The sequence below is a fragment of the Pelobates fuscus genome, chromosome 4, assembly GCF_036172605.1.
Source record: "Pelobates fuscus isolate aPelFus1 chromosome 4, aPelFus1.pri, whole genome shotgun sequence".
Classification (NCBI taxonomy): domain Eukaryota; kingdom Metazoa; phylum Chordata; class Amphibia; order Anura; family Pelobatidae; genus Pelobates; species Pelobates fuscus.
In genome coordinates this window covers 328194307-328209487 of record NC_086320.1, presented here as the reverse complement: position 1 = coordinate 328209487, position 15181 = coordinate 328194307, and the positions used below count along the sequence as shown (strand labels likewise).

The 15181-nt window shown below is 36.7% G+C and overlaps 1 protein-coding gene across 1 annotated transcript in view; it reads left to right on the top strand.

Moving 5' to 3' along the window:
* Positions 1-15181, top strand: part of AHR (aryl hydrocarbon receptor) — a 114846-nt gene that overhangs the window by 81352 nt on the left and 18313 nt on the right. The window contains exon 3 of the mRNA XM_063452397.1: positions 2568-2674. Within this exon, the coding sequence (XP_063308467.1) occupies positions 2568-2674 (107 nt within the window). The remainder of the gene's footprint in view (positions 1-2567; positions 2675-15181) is intronic.

Sequence of the window (15181 nt, the reverse complement as noted above, 5' to 3'; positions counted from 1 at the left end):
AATAAATTAAAATAAATCTCACATCTATTCCAAGCTTCCGGAAATGCGTTCCGCTGGTATGGTTGCCTCCGTCTTGTGACGATAAAGTGGCATTCCGTATTTATTCCCTTTTAATTATGAGTCAATTGAATTAGGCAATGGTCGAGAGCGCCTCTCCCACAGCTATTGAGAGTGCGCTGTGTTCCAAACCTCTTCCTTTTTTTTTTTTTATTTAACTTCTTCTGCGACATCATATCTGATATTCCGTGTGTGCTGCTCATCATCTTTAAGCTAGCCTTGTCACCTTCCAACATATTGGTAGGTGTTCCACAGGTCATAAATGTGGTAAGCTCTCCTACTACTTTCGGGTGATGAATGCAAAACATCTTTAATTTCCATAAAACAAGTATGAAGTAGGTATATTATTATTACTATTATTGATGATCTGAACTTATTTTTTTACAATATTCATTAAACTGAACCCTCTTTCACAACATGCGGTTAAGACAGGCAATACAGACACTATAGACAACTAGTTTCCCAAAACTGGAAATCTGTCTGTGTTGGAGAGTGCCAAAACCAGAAGATCACTCAGTTTCTTCCCTTTGCCAAGGACTTTAAATTCATACCACTCATTGTGAATTGCATGCATACATTTGTCATGCATTTCATGCAGTTAGTTGTTTCTGGAAATGACAAGCCAATGCTGTAATCTCATTAGTCCCATAGTCTTGTAATGCTGTGCCCGATGACCAGGCAAAGGTATCAAACACTGCTGTGGGAACGTTCAATATTCCTCGGAGTCAGAAATCACTTTTCCAGATATTGAACACCATACTGAATCAATTTGTCTTTTTAATGCTGGATCGAAGAAGTTGCAGTATGGCTGAGTCCATGCAACTGTATGTTTTGATACAGTCCTTTAAGTGATGTTCCACTGATAAATGTCTTCATGATCTTTGAGGAAAAAGTTTGAGGATGGCTATTTTGGGGAAAATGATTATGAAGATGGATAAAAGGAATTAATAAGGGAATAGGCTAGCTAGAAGAACATTATCACTTTTTTTCAAGTTAACAACAAAAAATTATTAAAAAAACAAATCTGGTCAAAGAAGTTTGTGTTTTTTAGATAAACAGTAGTGGGGCAATAGTGACATCGGGCACTATACAGAGTCAGGTGGCAGATTCCATGAGGAGATAAGCACAATAACATCACCAATACAAAATACTTTGATATCATAGCAAGGTAACCTCATATATCAATTTAAATTCTATTTGAGAACACACATATTATTATTTGTATTATTGCTATATTGTTTTTTTTTTTTATAATTACTATATTATATTGTATTAATTATTACTATAATTTATATTAATGATTACATTATTTTATTATAACTATTACTGTCATTATTATTACTACTGCTGCTATTATTATTGCTGCCATTATTACTATTACTGCTGCTATTATTATTACTGCCATTATAATGGTTACTCCCAATACAAATGTATTGTGGAAATGGGGCATTGAATAAAAAAAAAGTATAATGTAAATAGACTTACCTAGATATTGCTGTTCTACCACTGCTTTTGAAATCGCTGTTTTACACTCCTCCAGAAGTCGATGTTCTACCACTCCTTAACGCAAGTTATTTGATGATAGAGCACTCTCAATAACATGATTGCGCATGTGCGAAGCACGTTATGTCAGGCAGAGTCACATCTTAAAGCCCCAACATTTGATCTTCACAGAGAGCATGGGCAGGCCAAAAATAGAACAGCAGGCTTGGGTATTTGCCAGCACCTTTGAAAACGGCTGGCAAATACCCAAGCGCCAGGGCCAAATATTGCCATGGTGACCTGGCGCCTGGGATTTGTCGAGCCCTGTCATATACTATATTTCCTTATACTATTTAAAATATATATATTTTTGATTTTTAATTTAAGAGCTATGAAACTTTTTAAAACTAAACATTCTAGATTTTTTTTTCTTAAATGGTATTTTAATTGTAATGCTAGTCATATTGGTTTAGAAATATTATTTTATTAAGATCATAAGTGTCTACCTTTTATAGAGTTTATTATTTCTATTTTATATACAGATATAATTTTAATATAATTAACATTTTCTAGAAGTGATATCACATTATATTTATTGCACTCTATATAGCGCTACCCTGTTGTTGTTGTTTTTCTTCATAGAGTTTAAGGAATGTGCTTATTGTATTGATATTATGGTTTCCTCTTGCAATCGATCAGAAATGCAACCAATTGCTGTTGATGCCTCGTTTCCTCAGAAGTGAAGTGCAAAAGCACATTCTCATAATTGGCAGATATAACAGTTTCTCTTTGCAAGTGGTTTAATCCATTGCTCATGCTGTTTCTCTCCTCTTGTTGCAGTCACTAGTAATTCAACATTATTTCATGATGTTTCACATATTTTTCTGTGTAATTAGAAAGGTCTGTTAATTAAATGTGATTGTTACACATGCCAGTCGATTGGCTCTTTGTGAACAGCTGCTCTAATCACAGTTTTATTCCTGTATTTTGTTAAGCCAGACTATTTTTTTTTTTTTTGTATCCCGCAGTTGCACTACAAGCATCTAAGAAAGACGGCAATGGGATTAATGACAGTCGCAGAGCAATAAAACCAGGAGAAGATTTGCGTTTATTGGAAGGAGAACTTTTGTTACAGGTGGGTTATTATCCTCCCCTATATTTAAAGCACAAACAAGCACTAACTCGTCCAGAAGCCATGTGCATAAAAAAATAAAACAGAGCTTGCATGCACAGAAACAAGACCGAAGCTCTCTGCTTGTAAAAGCTTTGAATGTAAAGATAAGCATGTGAGAAAAAAAACTTGTGTATGGTGTACTTAAGTGTGTCACCATAAAGATGCTATTCTTGTCAATACAGACTATTGAAATTATTTGCATGCTGTAGTGAATTGGCCTGTAAGTTAAAAAAAAACGGTGAATTGTGGCTGTCCAATCACATTCACAGTGCAGCTCATTGAGACATCTTTGCAAGGCAGGTGATCTGGACAATTGCTGCCTCTTGAGTAAGTAACAGGACTGATTGTCTTTGTGACAGCCAGCGGGATGTAACAAGGTTAATGTATGTAAGTACCAATTTATATTGAAATCTGCACTTTTTGTGAAATGAAGAGATGCATTCTTCACATATAAAGTACTTCATCAAGCATGGGAATTTAATCAATGAATACTTTAGTGGTTGAAAAACTATTTGGACAGCAGAGGTAGCTCCCCCCACCCATATGAGCATTTTTCTTTGCATATATTCTATGGTTTAGTTTTTATTTTGTTACATTTTATGTTTAACAAATAGGTTTGTTGTTTTTTGTTTGTTTGTTTTTTTAAACTGAATTAGAAATAGTAGAGATTTGACCTGGAAAAGTAGGCAAGTTCCTTTAAACAATTTTTACTGTATTTCTGTTTTGTCTCAAAATGTGTCTGGTCCAGTATCAAAGATTCTGTGTTTAGTGAATAAAATAACACAGATTGTTACATGATTGCCCCTTGGATCAGCATACTTTTCGTATTGTGGTATGCCTGATTATGTCCTACATTAGCATGCCATTTGATACTATGTTATTGCTGGCAGATGGAGAACTCGGTTTACATTTTCTCACTCCAAACCCGCACGCGTAGTCTGCATGTATAAAGAATTGGGAAGAAAAAGTCTTGAATATGTTGTCTTGATGTAATTTTTTTTTAAGGGTTATTTAGTACATTGGAATTCATGTGCAAATTAGAGTAATATACTAGGAACATAGGTATCTGGTTGTGTAACAAAATACTAGTTTGAGGTTCTATGTGTATTTTTCCTTTTTATGCCAAGATTATAATTTATTTTTATAGCGCCAACAAATTACGCAGTTCTGAATTTGCTGAGTAAAGGATATATTAATATAAACTTTAGTTTGACACACAGAAACAAATAATACAGTATGTTTTGGAAGCCTTCACTGCAAGTTTATTTTCTAATTGTACAGCGCTACGTAATTTGCTGACGCTGTATAAATAATAAAATAATAATAATAAAATCAAGGCTTGGTTTCCGAAGGTGACAACATTCTTTTCTTCTGATTAGAAAATAGGGGCCATAAATGCACGTGCAACTTTAATGCAGACTTCAAAGCAATCCATGCACACTTCTCAATACTATATTAACCAGTGACACTTGGATGACATAATAAAGTTGCATTTTGAATAAAATGGAACATTTAGAAAACGACATGTGATCACTAGTGCGGTGATGATTAACCTCGCTGACCAGTGTACCTACGGTCAGCTGTTGTTCTACACCAATCAGAGAACAATCAGTGTATATGATTATTTATAAGGAGATATCAAAGTACTTTACAGATGTTGTTTTTTTTTTTTTTTTGCTTTTCAAAACTTACGATTTTATACAGTATGGTAATTTGACCTTTAAATGTAAGTGTTTCAGAAAAGCTATTTTTAGATGCCCTTTTTCCATCTATTTAGCTGTAAAAATATTGGTTTAGTGCATGAACATAAAGCATCTCTAATTTAACCTTTAATCTTCCCTAAGAAAGTGCATTATTTGCAGTGCCACAAAGGCTTGTAATTGTTAATTTTACAGTTTTGTTTTGTTTTTGTAATTTTATGCATTTAGTCCACTTCAGCAATCAAGTGGATGCAGTCCATCGAATTTTGTTTTTTTCATTATGTATCCAATATATTTACATTTGATGGGTTCGGTCAGTAGTGCAAGCTGTATGCATGTGCACCCTTAAAGGGACACTCCAGGCACCCAGACCACTTCTTCCCATTGGAGTGGTCTGGGTGCCAACTCCCACTACCCTTAACCCTGCAAGTGTAATTATTGCAGTTTTTTATAAACTGCAATAATTACCTTGCAGGGTTAACTCCACCTCTAGTGGCTGTCTACTACACAGCCACTAGAGGGCACTTCCAGGTTCCTAGCACAGTTAACCTGTGCTAGAGCATCGCTGGACGTCCTCACGCTGTGTGAGGACCTCCAGCGTCACTCAAATCCCCATAGGAAAGCATTGAAATTAATTTTCAATGCTTTCCTATGGGGAGACCTAATGCGCATGCACGGCATTGCCGCACATGCGCATTAGGTCTCCTCGGTCGGTGGGCGGGATCAGTCTCGCCCACCGGCCGATGCAATGGAGAGGAGCGTCGCGGAGGAGGAGACAGCGGCAAGGGACATCGCCGCTGCCTCACGTAAGTGACTGAAGGGGTTTTCAGGGGTGATGTTTGGCTCTGCAGGGGGGCATGGGAGGACACTATAGGGTCAGGAATACATGTTTGTGTTCTTTTAACTTTATTGGTTTCATTTTTCCTTTATTTAGGGAAAAAACTTGAAATTGCAGTAATGAAAATTCGGTATTGGTTGTGGCAATAAAAGTCCTATTAAGAGCAAGTTGGACACTAGACTGAATCTAAACATGCATTTTTTTTTTTTAATTAAACATTTAAAAAAAAAAATCTAAATTTAGAAAAAAAAATGTTCTTGGAGATATAATTCCCATTATGAAATGCTCCTGCATAGATGTCCTCAAATATGATTTTAAGTTTCCCAATGTTGAAAATAACCACTTAACATCAACATCTGTTAGTGGCAGTTATGTAATCTAGCATTTGTAACATTTCATACAACCTCGGGATATAGGAGAATTTTCTTTATCTGTCAGTTTTAATGAATGGTAAACTTTTTTTTATTTTTAGTGTATTTGGAAAAAAATAATTAATTCAGGGTTAATTACGGTAGTCATTAAAGTGCATTAGCGTGTTTAAATTAGTAAATTTTATACATACCGTATGTACCGTAGTTTTTGTTTTGTTTTTTGTATTTTTGAAAATAGATGTTCCTGTGCTGAGTAATCTTTTTGTTTTATACTTATGGGATGTGCCTCTGTTTATTTAATAGAGCTGTGATAGGGTTATGTGTATGTTCTACTGTCAATCAGTGTACACCACCTGTTCGTTTCAAAATAAACCACATTAACTTATCCTTTTCATGATTTTTTTTTTTATTTTAACATGTTTAGATAGTGCTATGTGTGCTCAATGGGATTTTTTTGCATTTCATTCCCCCTTAAAATACTATTTAAGACTATTTGATGTTGGAGTTACTTACGACTGCACAGCCATGCAAATAAAGAACAGCCTCAGTTTGTCACTTCTTCACCAAATTTTACAGTTGGCACTATGCAGCTAAATAAGTAACCTTGTCTTTATATTTGCAAAACCACATTAGTCTGACAGTCAGTTGATGAAGTGTGAGTTATCAGTCCAGAGTACACATTCCAAAGCTCTAGTGGTGGACAGCATTGCACCTCACCAACAAGCACATGACTGCACACTAAGTGAGTTTGCTGTTGCTCCTAAGCTATTAAGATTAATTTCGTGTGGCTTGAAAAGTACATTTGTTCCTCATAAGGCAATTTGCCTTTGCTTGCAAAGAATTTCTAAATGATTTTAATGCTGCCTGCCTAGTTAGTGTTACTTGGTTCTGTTTTGTGAACTTGCATGGCCTGCCGCTTAACAGTGGAGCTATTATAATTACTAAATATTTCGCAATAATGGCAGACATTTGAATAAATGATGTATTTGAAAAGGAACTGCCTATGACGATTCATCAGTCACTGAACTCTACAGTACAGATATTTTAATGAGGAACAATGGTTGTGGCTAAAGTAGCTGTAGACATTTAATTACAGTGGGCGTCCACTTAAAGTGGTGGACCAGATTAATTATGATAGGAAACTGAGACTGGGAAGGAGACATTGATTGAAAGGCTTTGGCTGATGGGCAGCATTTTTTTTTTTTTTTTTTTATGTTCTTTAGTGTTTAAAAATAATACGTGACTAATACAGCTTTGCTTAACGTGCAAAAAGTTAAAGTTTTTTTTTTGTTGTTGTTTTTTTTTTTGGGGTGGGGGGTGGTTTAGTGGGACTGCAGTTTTAAATAACAGCAAAGATTTGTAAAGCTACAATTCTTTAAATGTATTAATTATAGAACACTGTCACCAAATGTTATGCTGGTTTTAAACCTTGTTTTCCATACATTAGCAGATTACTAAACATTCTTTGCCAAATCCTAAACTATATTCCAAGGGCAGTTTACATCCGGGCAGGAAAATTATTTTCAAATGTAGGAACCAGCGAGTTTCTTTTATCTATATCAAAGTGCACTGTATGTTCTGGATCAGGATCAAAATTGATCCTCCCCCTTCTCCCCCTTGTATACCGTACGGTGTCATAAATACCGTTATGTTTCCTATGCACATTAATAAGTGAATGGGGGTCAAAGTCCGCAGCTGAGAACGAAATAGTAATATGTGGCCCCTGAGCTACGATAGATATTTCTAAGTTTTTCGCCCTCCACAATCACACTGTGTGTATCTAGCCTATAGATATAGATATAGATAGATATACACACGCCTTCAAGTTCTTTCATTACTCCAATAGATCAGGGTAGTGCAGTAGACATTGCTTACCTAGATTTCAGTAAGGCTTTTGACACTGTTGCACATAGAAGTCTTATCAATAAACTGCAATATTTAAGTTTGAATTCCAATATTGTTGAATGGGTAAGGCAGTGGCTGAGTGACAGGCAACAGAGGGTTGTAGTCAATGGAGTATATTCGAAGCAGGGATCTGAACTTGGACCCATTCTCTTTAATGTTTTTATTAGTGATATTGCAGAAGGTCTTGATGGTAATGTATGTCTTTTTGCTGATGATACTAAGATATGTAACAGGGTTGATGTTCCAGGAGGAATAAGCCAAATGGCTAATGATTTAGGTAAACTAGAAAAATGGTCAGAGTTGTGGCAACTGACATTTAATGTGGATAAGTGCAAGATAATGCATCTTGGATGTAAAAACCCAAGGGCACAGTACAGAATATTTGATAGAGTCCTAACCTCAACATCTGAGGAAAGGGATTTAGGGGTAATTATTTAAGATGACTTAAAGGTAGGTAGACAATGTAATAGAGCAGCAGGAAATGCCAGCAGCATGCTTGGTTGTATTGGGAGAGGTATTAGCAGTAGAAAGAGGGAAGTGCTCATGCCATTGTACAGAACACTGGTGAGACCTAACTTGGAGTATTGTACGCAGTACTTGAGACCGTATCTTCAGAAGGATATTAATACCTTAGAGAGAGTTCAGAGAAGGCCTACTAAACTGGTTCATGGATTGCAGGATAAAACTTACAGGAAAGGTTAAAGGATCTTAACATGTATAGCTTGGTGGAAAGACGAGATGGGGGGATATGATAGAAACATTTAAATACATAAAGGGAATCAACACAGTAAAGGAGGAGACTATATTTAAAAGAAGAAAAACTACCACAACAAGAGGACATAGTCTTAAATTAGAGGGGCAAAGGTTTTAAAATATCAGGAAGCATTACTTTACTTATAGGGTAGTGGATGCATGGAATAGCCTTCCAGCTGAAGTGGTAGATGTTAATACAGTGAAGGAGTTTAAGCATGCGTGGGATAGACATAAGGCTATCTTAGATATGAGACTAATGAAAGTATTTTAGAAAATTGGGCAGACTAGATGGGCCGAATGGTTCTTAACTGCCGTCACATTCTATGTTTCTATTTAGAGTTTGAATAGCACTCAAATTACAATATAGCAGCAAGGGTGCAATGCCAAACACTGTTTTGTGTGTATACGACTGTATGTATACCTCTTTAAGCTTATAATTAAGACTCTTAACTTTACGAAATGTTACTACCTAGATAGCATGCTCAGAACATTACCATGAACTTCCAATGATGCTGGTTAGGAATGCAGTGTCCGAATGGTTCAGCCTTCCTTCTCAGCGATCAAAAAAAAAGCAAGGCTTGATAAAGACGGCTTACCAGATGAAATGCTGTTGTTTGGTATCTTAGTGTGTTCCGTGGATGCTTACTGCTGTATCTCTAGTACCTGTTCTGGCATTGCTTATATTAACATTATTCTGCAAGTTAATTTAAAGCATGTATACATTAATTTACCGTACTGATTGTTTAACCCCTTAAGGACCAGGGCTCGAGTCCTGCAGGAACGCGTGGGAACAGCGTTCCTGCACTTTTTTCACAGCAGGAACGATGTTCCCCCTGCAGGCACTCAGGGGGCGGCAAAAATGCCGCCCCCAAATGCCCTGTGTTCCCCCTGTCATGGGGGGGCCACCTGATTGCCTGTGTCTGTCAGTGTGTTTGTGTGTGTCTCTCTGTCAATGAATGAGTGTGTGTCAGTGAATGTGTGTGTGTGTGTCAAATCAGTGACGTCTGTGTGTTTGTCACTGAGTGTGTGTGTTACTGTCAGTGTGTATCTGCCAGTGTGGGTGTCTGTCAGAGAGTGTGCTTAGAGGGACACTATAGGCACCCAGACAACTTCAGCTCATTGAAGTGGTCTGGGTGCAGTGTCCCAGTCCACTTAAACCTGCAAGTGTAATTATTACGGTTTCTCAGAAACTGCAATAATTACCTTGAGGGGTAACTCCACCTCTAGTGGCTGTCTATCAGACAGCCACTAGAGGGACTTTTGGGTGGTTAGGTGACCAAAAGTCGTGCATGAGGACCCTGTGCATGAGGACATCCAGCATCTGCTAAATACCCATAGGATTTTAACCCCATCAGTGTCGAGTGGGGGAGGGGAGGACATGAGGGAGGAGGGGGCACTACAGGGAATTATAGTGCCAGGAAAACAGCTTTGTTTTCCTGGCACTATAGTATTTCTTTAAAAGGAGCAGGAAAAGGTGGAGTCTAAGAGGAAGGGGTGGGTTCCTAATCAGGAAGCAGTGCGCCCTTGACAGGAAGGGGTGGTAAATTTAGATTAGGGGGTGCTCAGGTATAGTCATGCCTAGGGCAGCACAAAATTAAAATACACCACTGTGTGAGTGTCTGAGTATGTGTGTGCGTCTGTGAGTGTCTGAGTGCATGTGTGTGTCTGTGAGTGTATGTGTGTGCACGCGTTTATATATGCATACGAGTGGGGTTTATTTTGATGGGGGGGAGTTCCCACACTTTTTTCCCCAGGACTTGACCCCTGTTAAGGACCCATGACATGTGTGACATGTCATGATTCCCTTTTATTAGAGAAGTTTGGTCCTTAAGGGGTTAATATGTGCTTGTACCTTTTTGTTTTTCCGTTTTCTCCCTGGTAACTCCCTGCAAATGTGCTTGTTGCCATGCTGGCATTTTGCAGAGGTTCAATGTTTGGCACATATCCTGGTGTATTCTGTTCTTTTCTTTTTCCTGCCTATTCTTAACTGAACTCAGTGAAATCTTCCCTCAATGTCTCTTCCCCGCTCTGACCTTTTAATTTCTTTTTGTTATTATCTATAAGTGGCAACATGTATGGTCTTATTATGTGACTCTCTCCTTCAGTGATTAATAAAACATTTAATTAAAACACTTTAGCCCCTTAAGCTGGAGACAATTGTCCAAAAGTTCCGAACCAAAACAAAACCTAGAATTTAAACTAGATGTCTGTTTAACCATAACTGACCTCTTCCATATTAAGTGTTCCCACACTTGTATATTATTTTGTTCAGGAGGAACAGGGCTTTCGTTTCACATCAAATTTTTATATATGGAACACAATTTAATATGAATAAAATAAAAAAGTGTGAGAAATTATTGAGAATGCTGTTTTCCTTATGGCATTTTAACTGCATCAAACTACTGCTGGCTTTCACTGAAATGAAACACATTTGCATATGTACAACAATGAATCCCCTCCTCCCCCCCCTCTCTTCCCTCCTCCCTGGCCCCATGTACAGCTTTCATAGCGTTTTGGAAAGTTACAGGGTCAAATAAACAACTTGCCCATTTCAGTTTTTACACACAAAATCTGCCAGATTGGTTTGTTGGGCCTATGATGCCTTTGAGACCTTATGGCAGCCCAGGAATGTGAATTAACCCCATCATGGCATACCATTTGCAGATGTAGGCAACCCAGGGTATTCAAAATGGGGTGTGGGCAGTCTGTTTTTTTTTTAGTAGTCACAGACCTGATCAAAAATCATGTGATCGTGCTGTCAGGCAGCCATCCTGATCATTTTTGGCAAGGAGGGACACGTATACTGGCTGCAGGGAGGGCCTAATTGCTATGGTTTTTATGCTGCCCTAACGTTGCTAAAGCCCTCCCTTTATAGGACAGCAAAGGGATTTGCGAATATCCTCTAAAGTTTGTTGTCTTGTGTTTTTTTTTTTTTTTTTTATTCCGTAATCAATTTTAATATTGTTTTAAGATTTTTAGTAGCAGAAGAAACATTGTGACAGGTGGGAACTAGATTGAACGGAAGAGGAATGCTACCCTTTAGGCTAGTTTGAGAGTAGTTTGGTTTTCCAGTTAGCACCTTTTTGCCTATCCTGAGGGAACATAGTAATAATGTCTGCAGAGAGAAAGATATATTTCTAAGAGTGATGATGATAAATGATTCTGCTCCACTTAGAATAAAATGCAGACATTGGATGTCTATTATTTTCTTTAGGGTCTGGCATAAAAAAAAAAATTATATATATATATATATATATCTACAATTGTCACTTTTACCAGAACAGATTAAATGTACCTACATGGCAATTTGCATAATAGAACAAAATATAATATTTAGTTTTTCTCTCTCACTCTATCAATGCAAGAATAAAAACAAAATCTAATAACTTTCCTTTGTGATATTCTTTTATAAAGTTGCCAAAGTTTTAAAAGACAAGAAGTTGAATAATGGGACATCTTGTGGGAGATTTACAAACTATGACATTATGAATCTTAACTGGAGCATTTTCAGGTCCCCTCTTACCTCCAAGTTGTGTGTTGCTTTGAAGGATAGCGACCGTTCCTGTGGTCCTAGTTTGCTTCTTAATACTTGGGGAATGATGCAGCCTGCACATCTCATATGACCCCTGCACTTTTTGTGACTGCTACTGATGATCAGTCACCAAAATGAGAGAGGCCTATAGCTGATCTAAATGATGTGTACCAGTTGGGCACATTATGATATGTCTAATGACAACTGAAGCCTTTATGGACCCCAATATTAATAGCAATGGTTTCTTGTTATTTCTAGGGAAGTCTTTTTGTTTATTTTTTATTTTTTATTTATGCAGGATAAGTGAAACGTTAATAAAAAACAGGCATTACAACGCTATTTTGAAAACACACGTGTGTATTCTTGATCTAGCAGTGCAGATTATTTGCTCAATTACTGTTTTTATTTTTATTTTTTTCTTCCTTTTTGCTAGTACACAATCCTGAAAGATCACACACCATTATTTTGTATGCACAGCACAGTTTTTCCATGTTTATTTTATGTGCAGAGTTAGTTGCTTTGTCAATATATATCTCATAAAAGTAAGTGTTGAGTAAAAGCAGTGATCTATAAATGTTTAATTTCTCATTATGGAAGAAAAATTGTCATTAGTTTAATTGCTGGCCTTTAGGTTGTCTGTAGCAAGAGCTTTTGCTCTTTCTTGTCTGTATCTCATTAAAGGGGCAACTTCAGTTTCTTTTAAAGTAGATTTTGGCAGCGTTTTATATTGGCTAATCTCGATGTACATTTAATAGAGTCTGTTTTTTGAGTTTTTTTTTTTTGTTTGTTTTGTTTTTATATTTTAATATGATCACAGTTATAATAAGGCTTTGTTGGAAAACAATAACATTTTTAGTGCACAATGTTTCCTAAATAAATAATATGCCTGGAACATTTTATTCAAATTATAAAAAAAAGAAAATAGAGCTTGATTTAGCCTAAAATTTAGCCTAAAATGTGCAGTAAGCATTATTATAGTAAACAGATGTACCAAAAGAAGCGGTCTTTTTTCATTTGGGACATGATTTACGTGGTCTCATAGACTAATTGGAGATATCTAAGGAAGAGAAATTGAAGAAGTTCTGAATGTGGATCACTTAGCATACCTCCCAACATTGGAAGAATTTAAATTGGGAGGGAGGTAGCTTGTGTGTGTATTGGTGAGAAACCTTTTTCCTAAATGTATCACATAAATAAAAAAATAAAAAAAAAAGACAATTGGAAATTAAAACTAATAGAACCATGCACAGCAGATAAATTGTGAATGATTGAAACTGGTTGGAACTGTAAGAGTGAGATAATTAAGTAATTGGGTAATAATTATGGTGGGTGTGTGTATGTACCTATCCAAAAAAGAGCATACTCGCTGGTCTTTTTAATTGCAGGACAACTATTAATCCATATACTTACACAGGTTGATGTTTCAGTCCTGCGTGTTTATAATATATTTATCCTACTATGCTTTTAAACACATAACCCAGTTTTCCTGGCACTATAGGGTCAATAGGTACCCCCCACCCTCAGGGCTCCCCTCCCGCTGGGCTGAAGGGGTTAAAACCCCTTCAGCCACTTACCTGTCTCCAGCGCTGGGTTCCCTCTGTGCTAGGGAAATCTCCACCCCCTGCCGACGTCAGATCCTATTACTCAATGCTTTGCTATGGACGTCCAGCTTCTTCTTGCGCCTCTTGCGGCTGTCAGTAAGATTGAGTGACTGGCACTCAATCTCACTGTGCACCCACCCCCTGCCAGTCACCCAATCTAGCGCCCCCCTGTGCCGGTGCGCCGTAAGGTGGCTGCTTGTGCCGCCTTATGGATGCGCTGGCCCACTCATTCATTATCGGTATTGCCGGAGATTATCGGCCAATACCAATACTTACAAAAAAATATGAATATTGGTTGATTATATCGGCAAAACCGATAATCGGTCGATCCCTAATAAATATAATAACAATGCAGTGATCTGCTAGTATAGGCAGACTCGACTTGCATCCAAGTAATTTGCAACTATCAATTCTTGAGCAGTACCTACTTCTTTATACTTTCTTGATGTTCTAGAAGTTATGATATATGTCTGAGATATAATCTCCTATATATGAAGGTGACTTCTTCCTAGTTTTCACCTCATCTAGCAATGTCATAGTGTATACTCTAGCTTATGTTTTTATGTTCATGATCATTTTTAGAAATTTGTGAAATACCCAAAACATTTATTAGAAACCTCTCCTTATATATGTTATGTTTTCATATGTAAAAATTCAGCTTTACGTATATTATTTAGACATGGATCATTTTTTACTGGAATCTCAATTTAAGTGAGAATAAACTTTTCTCCGGATGTCTATTGATTAGTAGAAACATTTTTGTAAAAACATTTTTTTCAGTGTTTTAAAATTGTTTCCCATGTTTGGAAACAGTTTAAAGTAACTATGCTGTGTTACAGTATATTTTTGTCTAACTGAAATGGAATAGTTAAACTGCTCGGCATATTTTGGCTTCTGTTGAAGCCTCTTACTGGAAGTTAATCTGAACATTTAGACATCCTGCCAATTTATACATGTTTTGTTATCAACAAGGCCATGTTGATTGTAAATGCAGATACGTTTAGTTACCGTAGGTAGATTTTGTAACTTATCACAAAGAAGCCGTTTTTTTCTACTTTTTGTTTATCAAGCAAATGATACTTTGTTCCTGCAGAGTCACCAAAATCAGTTTTGTAAAACTGTTCTTTAAATGCATTGATTTTACGGTTTTCAACTCCTTTGTAGAGTGTCTTAGAATGTTCTATAAAAAACCATGACCACTATTTAGTATTTTCCTTTCTCTATTTTAATTTTATTACATTTGTATAACATTTCTAACCGTATGGGAAAAGGACATCTACAAAATCACTTGCCAGTTCTTTCCGTGATAGATCACATTCATGATCCCATTTAAATATATAAAAAAATTCAAATTTACAGTTGACTGCTACTAATGAGTGATATGTGATAACAATGCATGGTAGAATAGTATAATCCAGTGTCCTTGAAATTTGGGATTATAGCACTGTAAATTTAACCTTAACGGCTTTTTACCTTCTGAGAATGATAGACGTTGCAGTGCCCAGCTTGACTGTTTTCTCTAACCACATAGATTAAATTAATGTGTTTTGTAATCACACTATTAAAGTATTGCTGAAGCCATGCTCAACAACATTTTATATTTGTACTATCCTAGCAACCTACTTTTCTATCCTACCTTACCTTTTTTGTCACTATACCCCATTCCCTCTAGCATGTAAACTCATTGAGCAGGGCCCTCCTGTGTGTCCACAGTAATATTAATAATATACATTAGAGGTCAATTAGCAAAGCATGACATTCTGAAAAT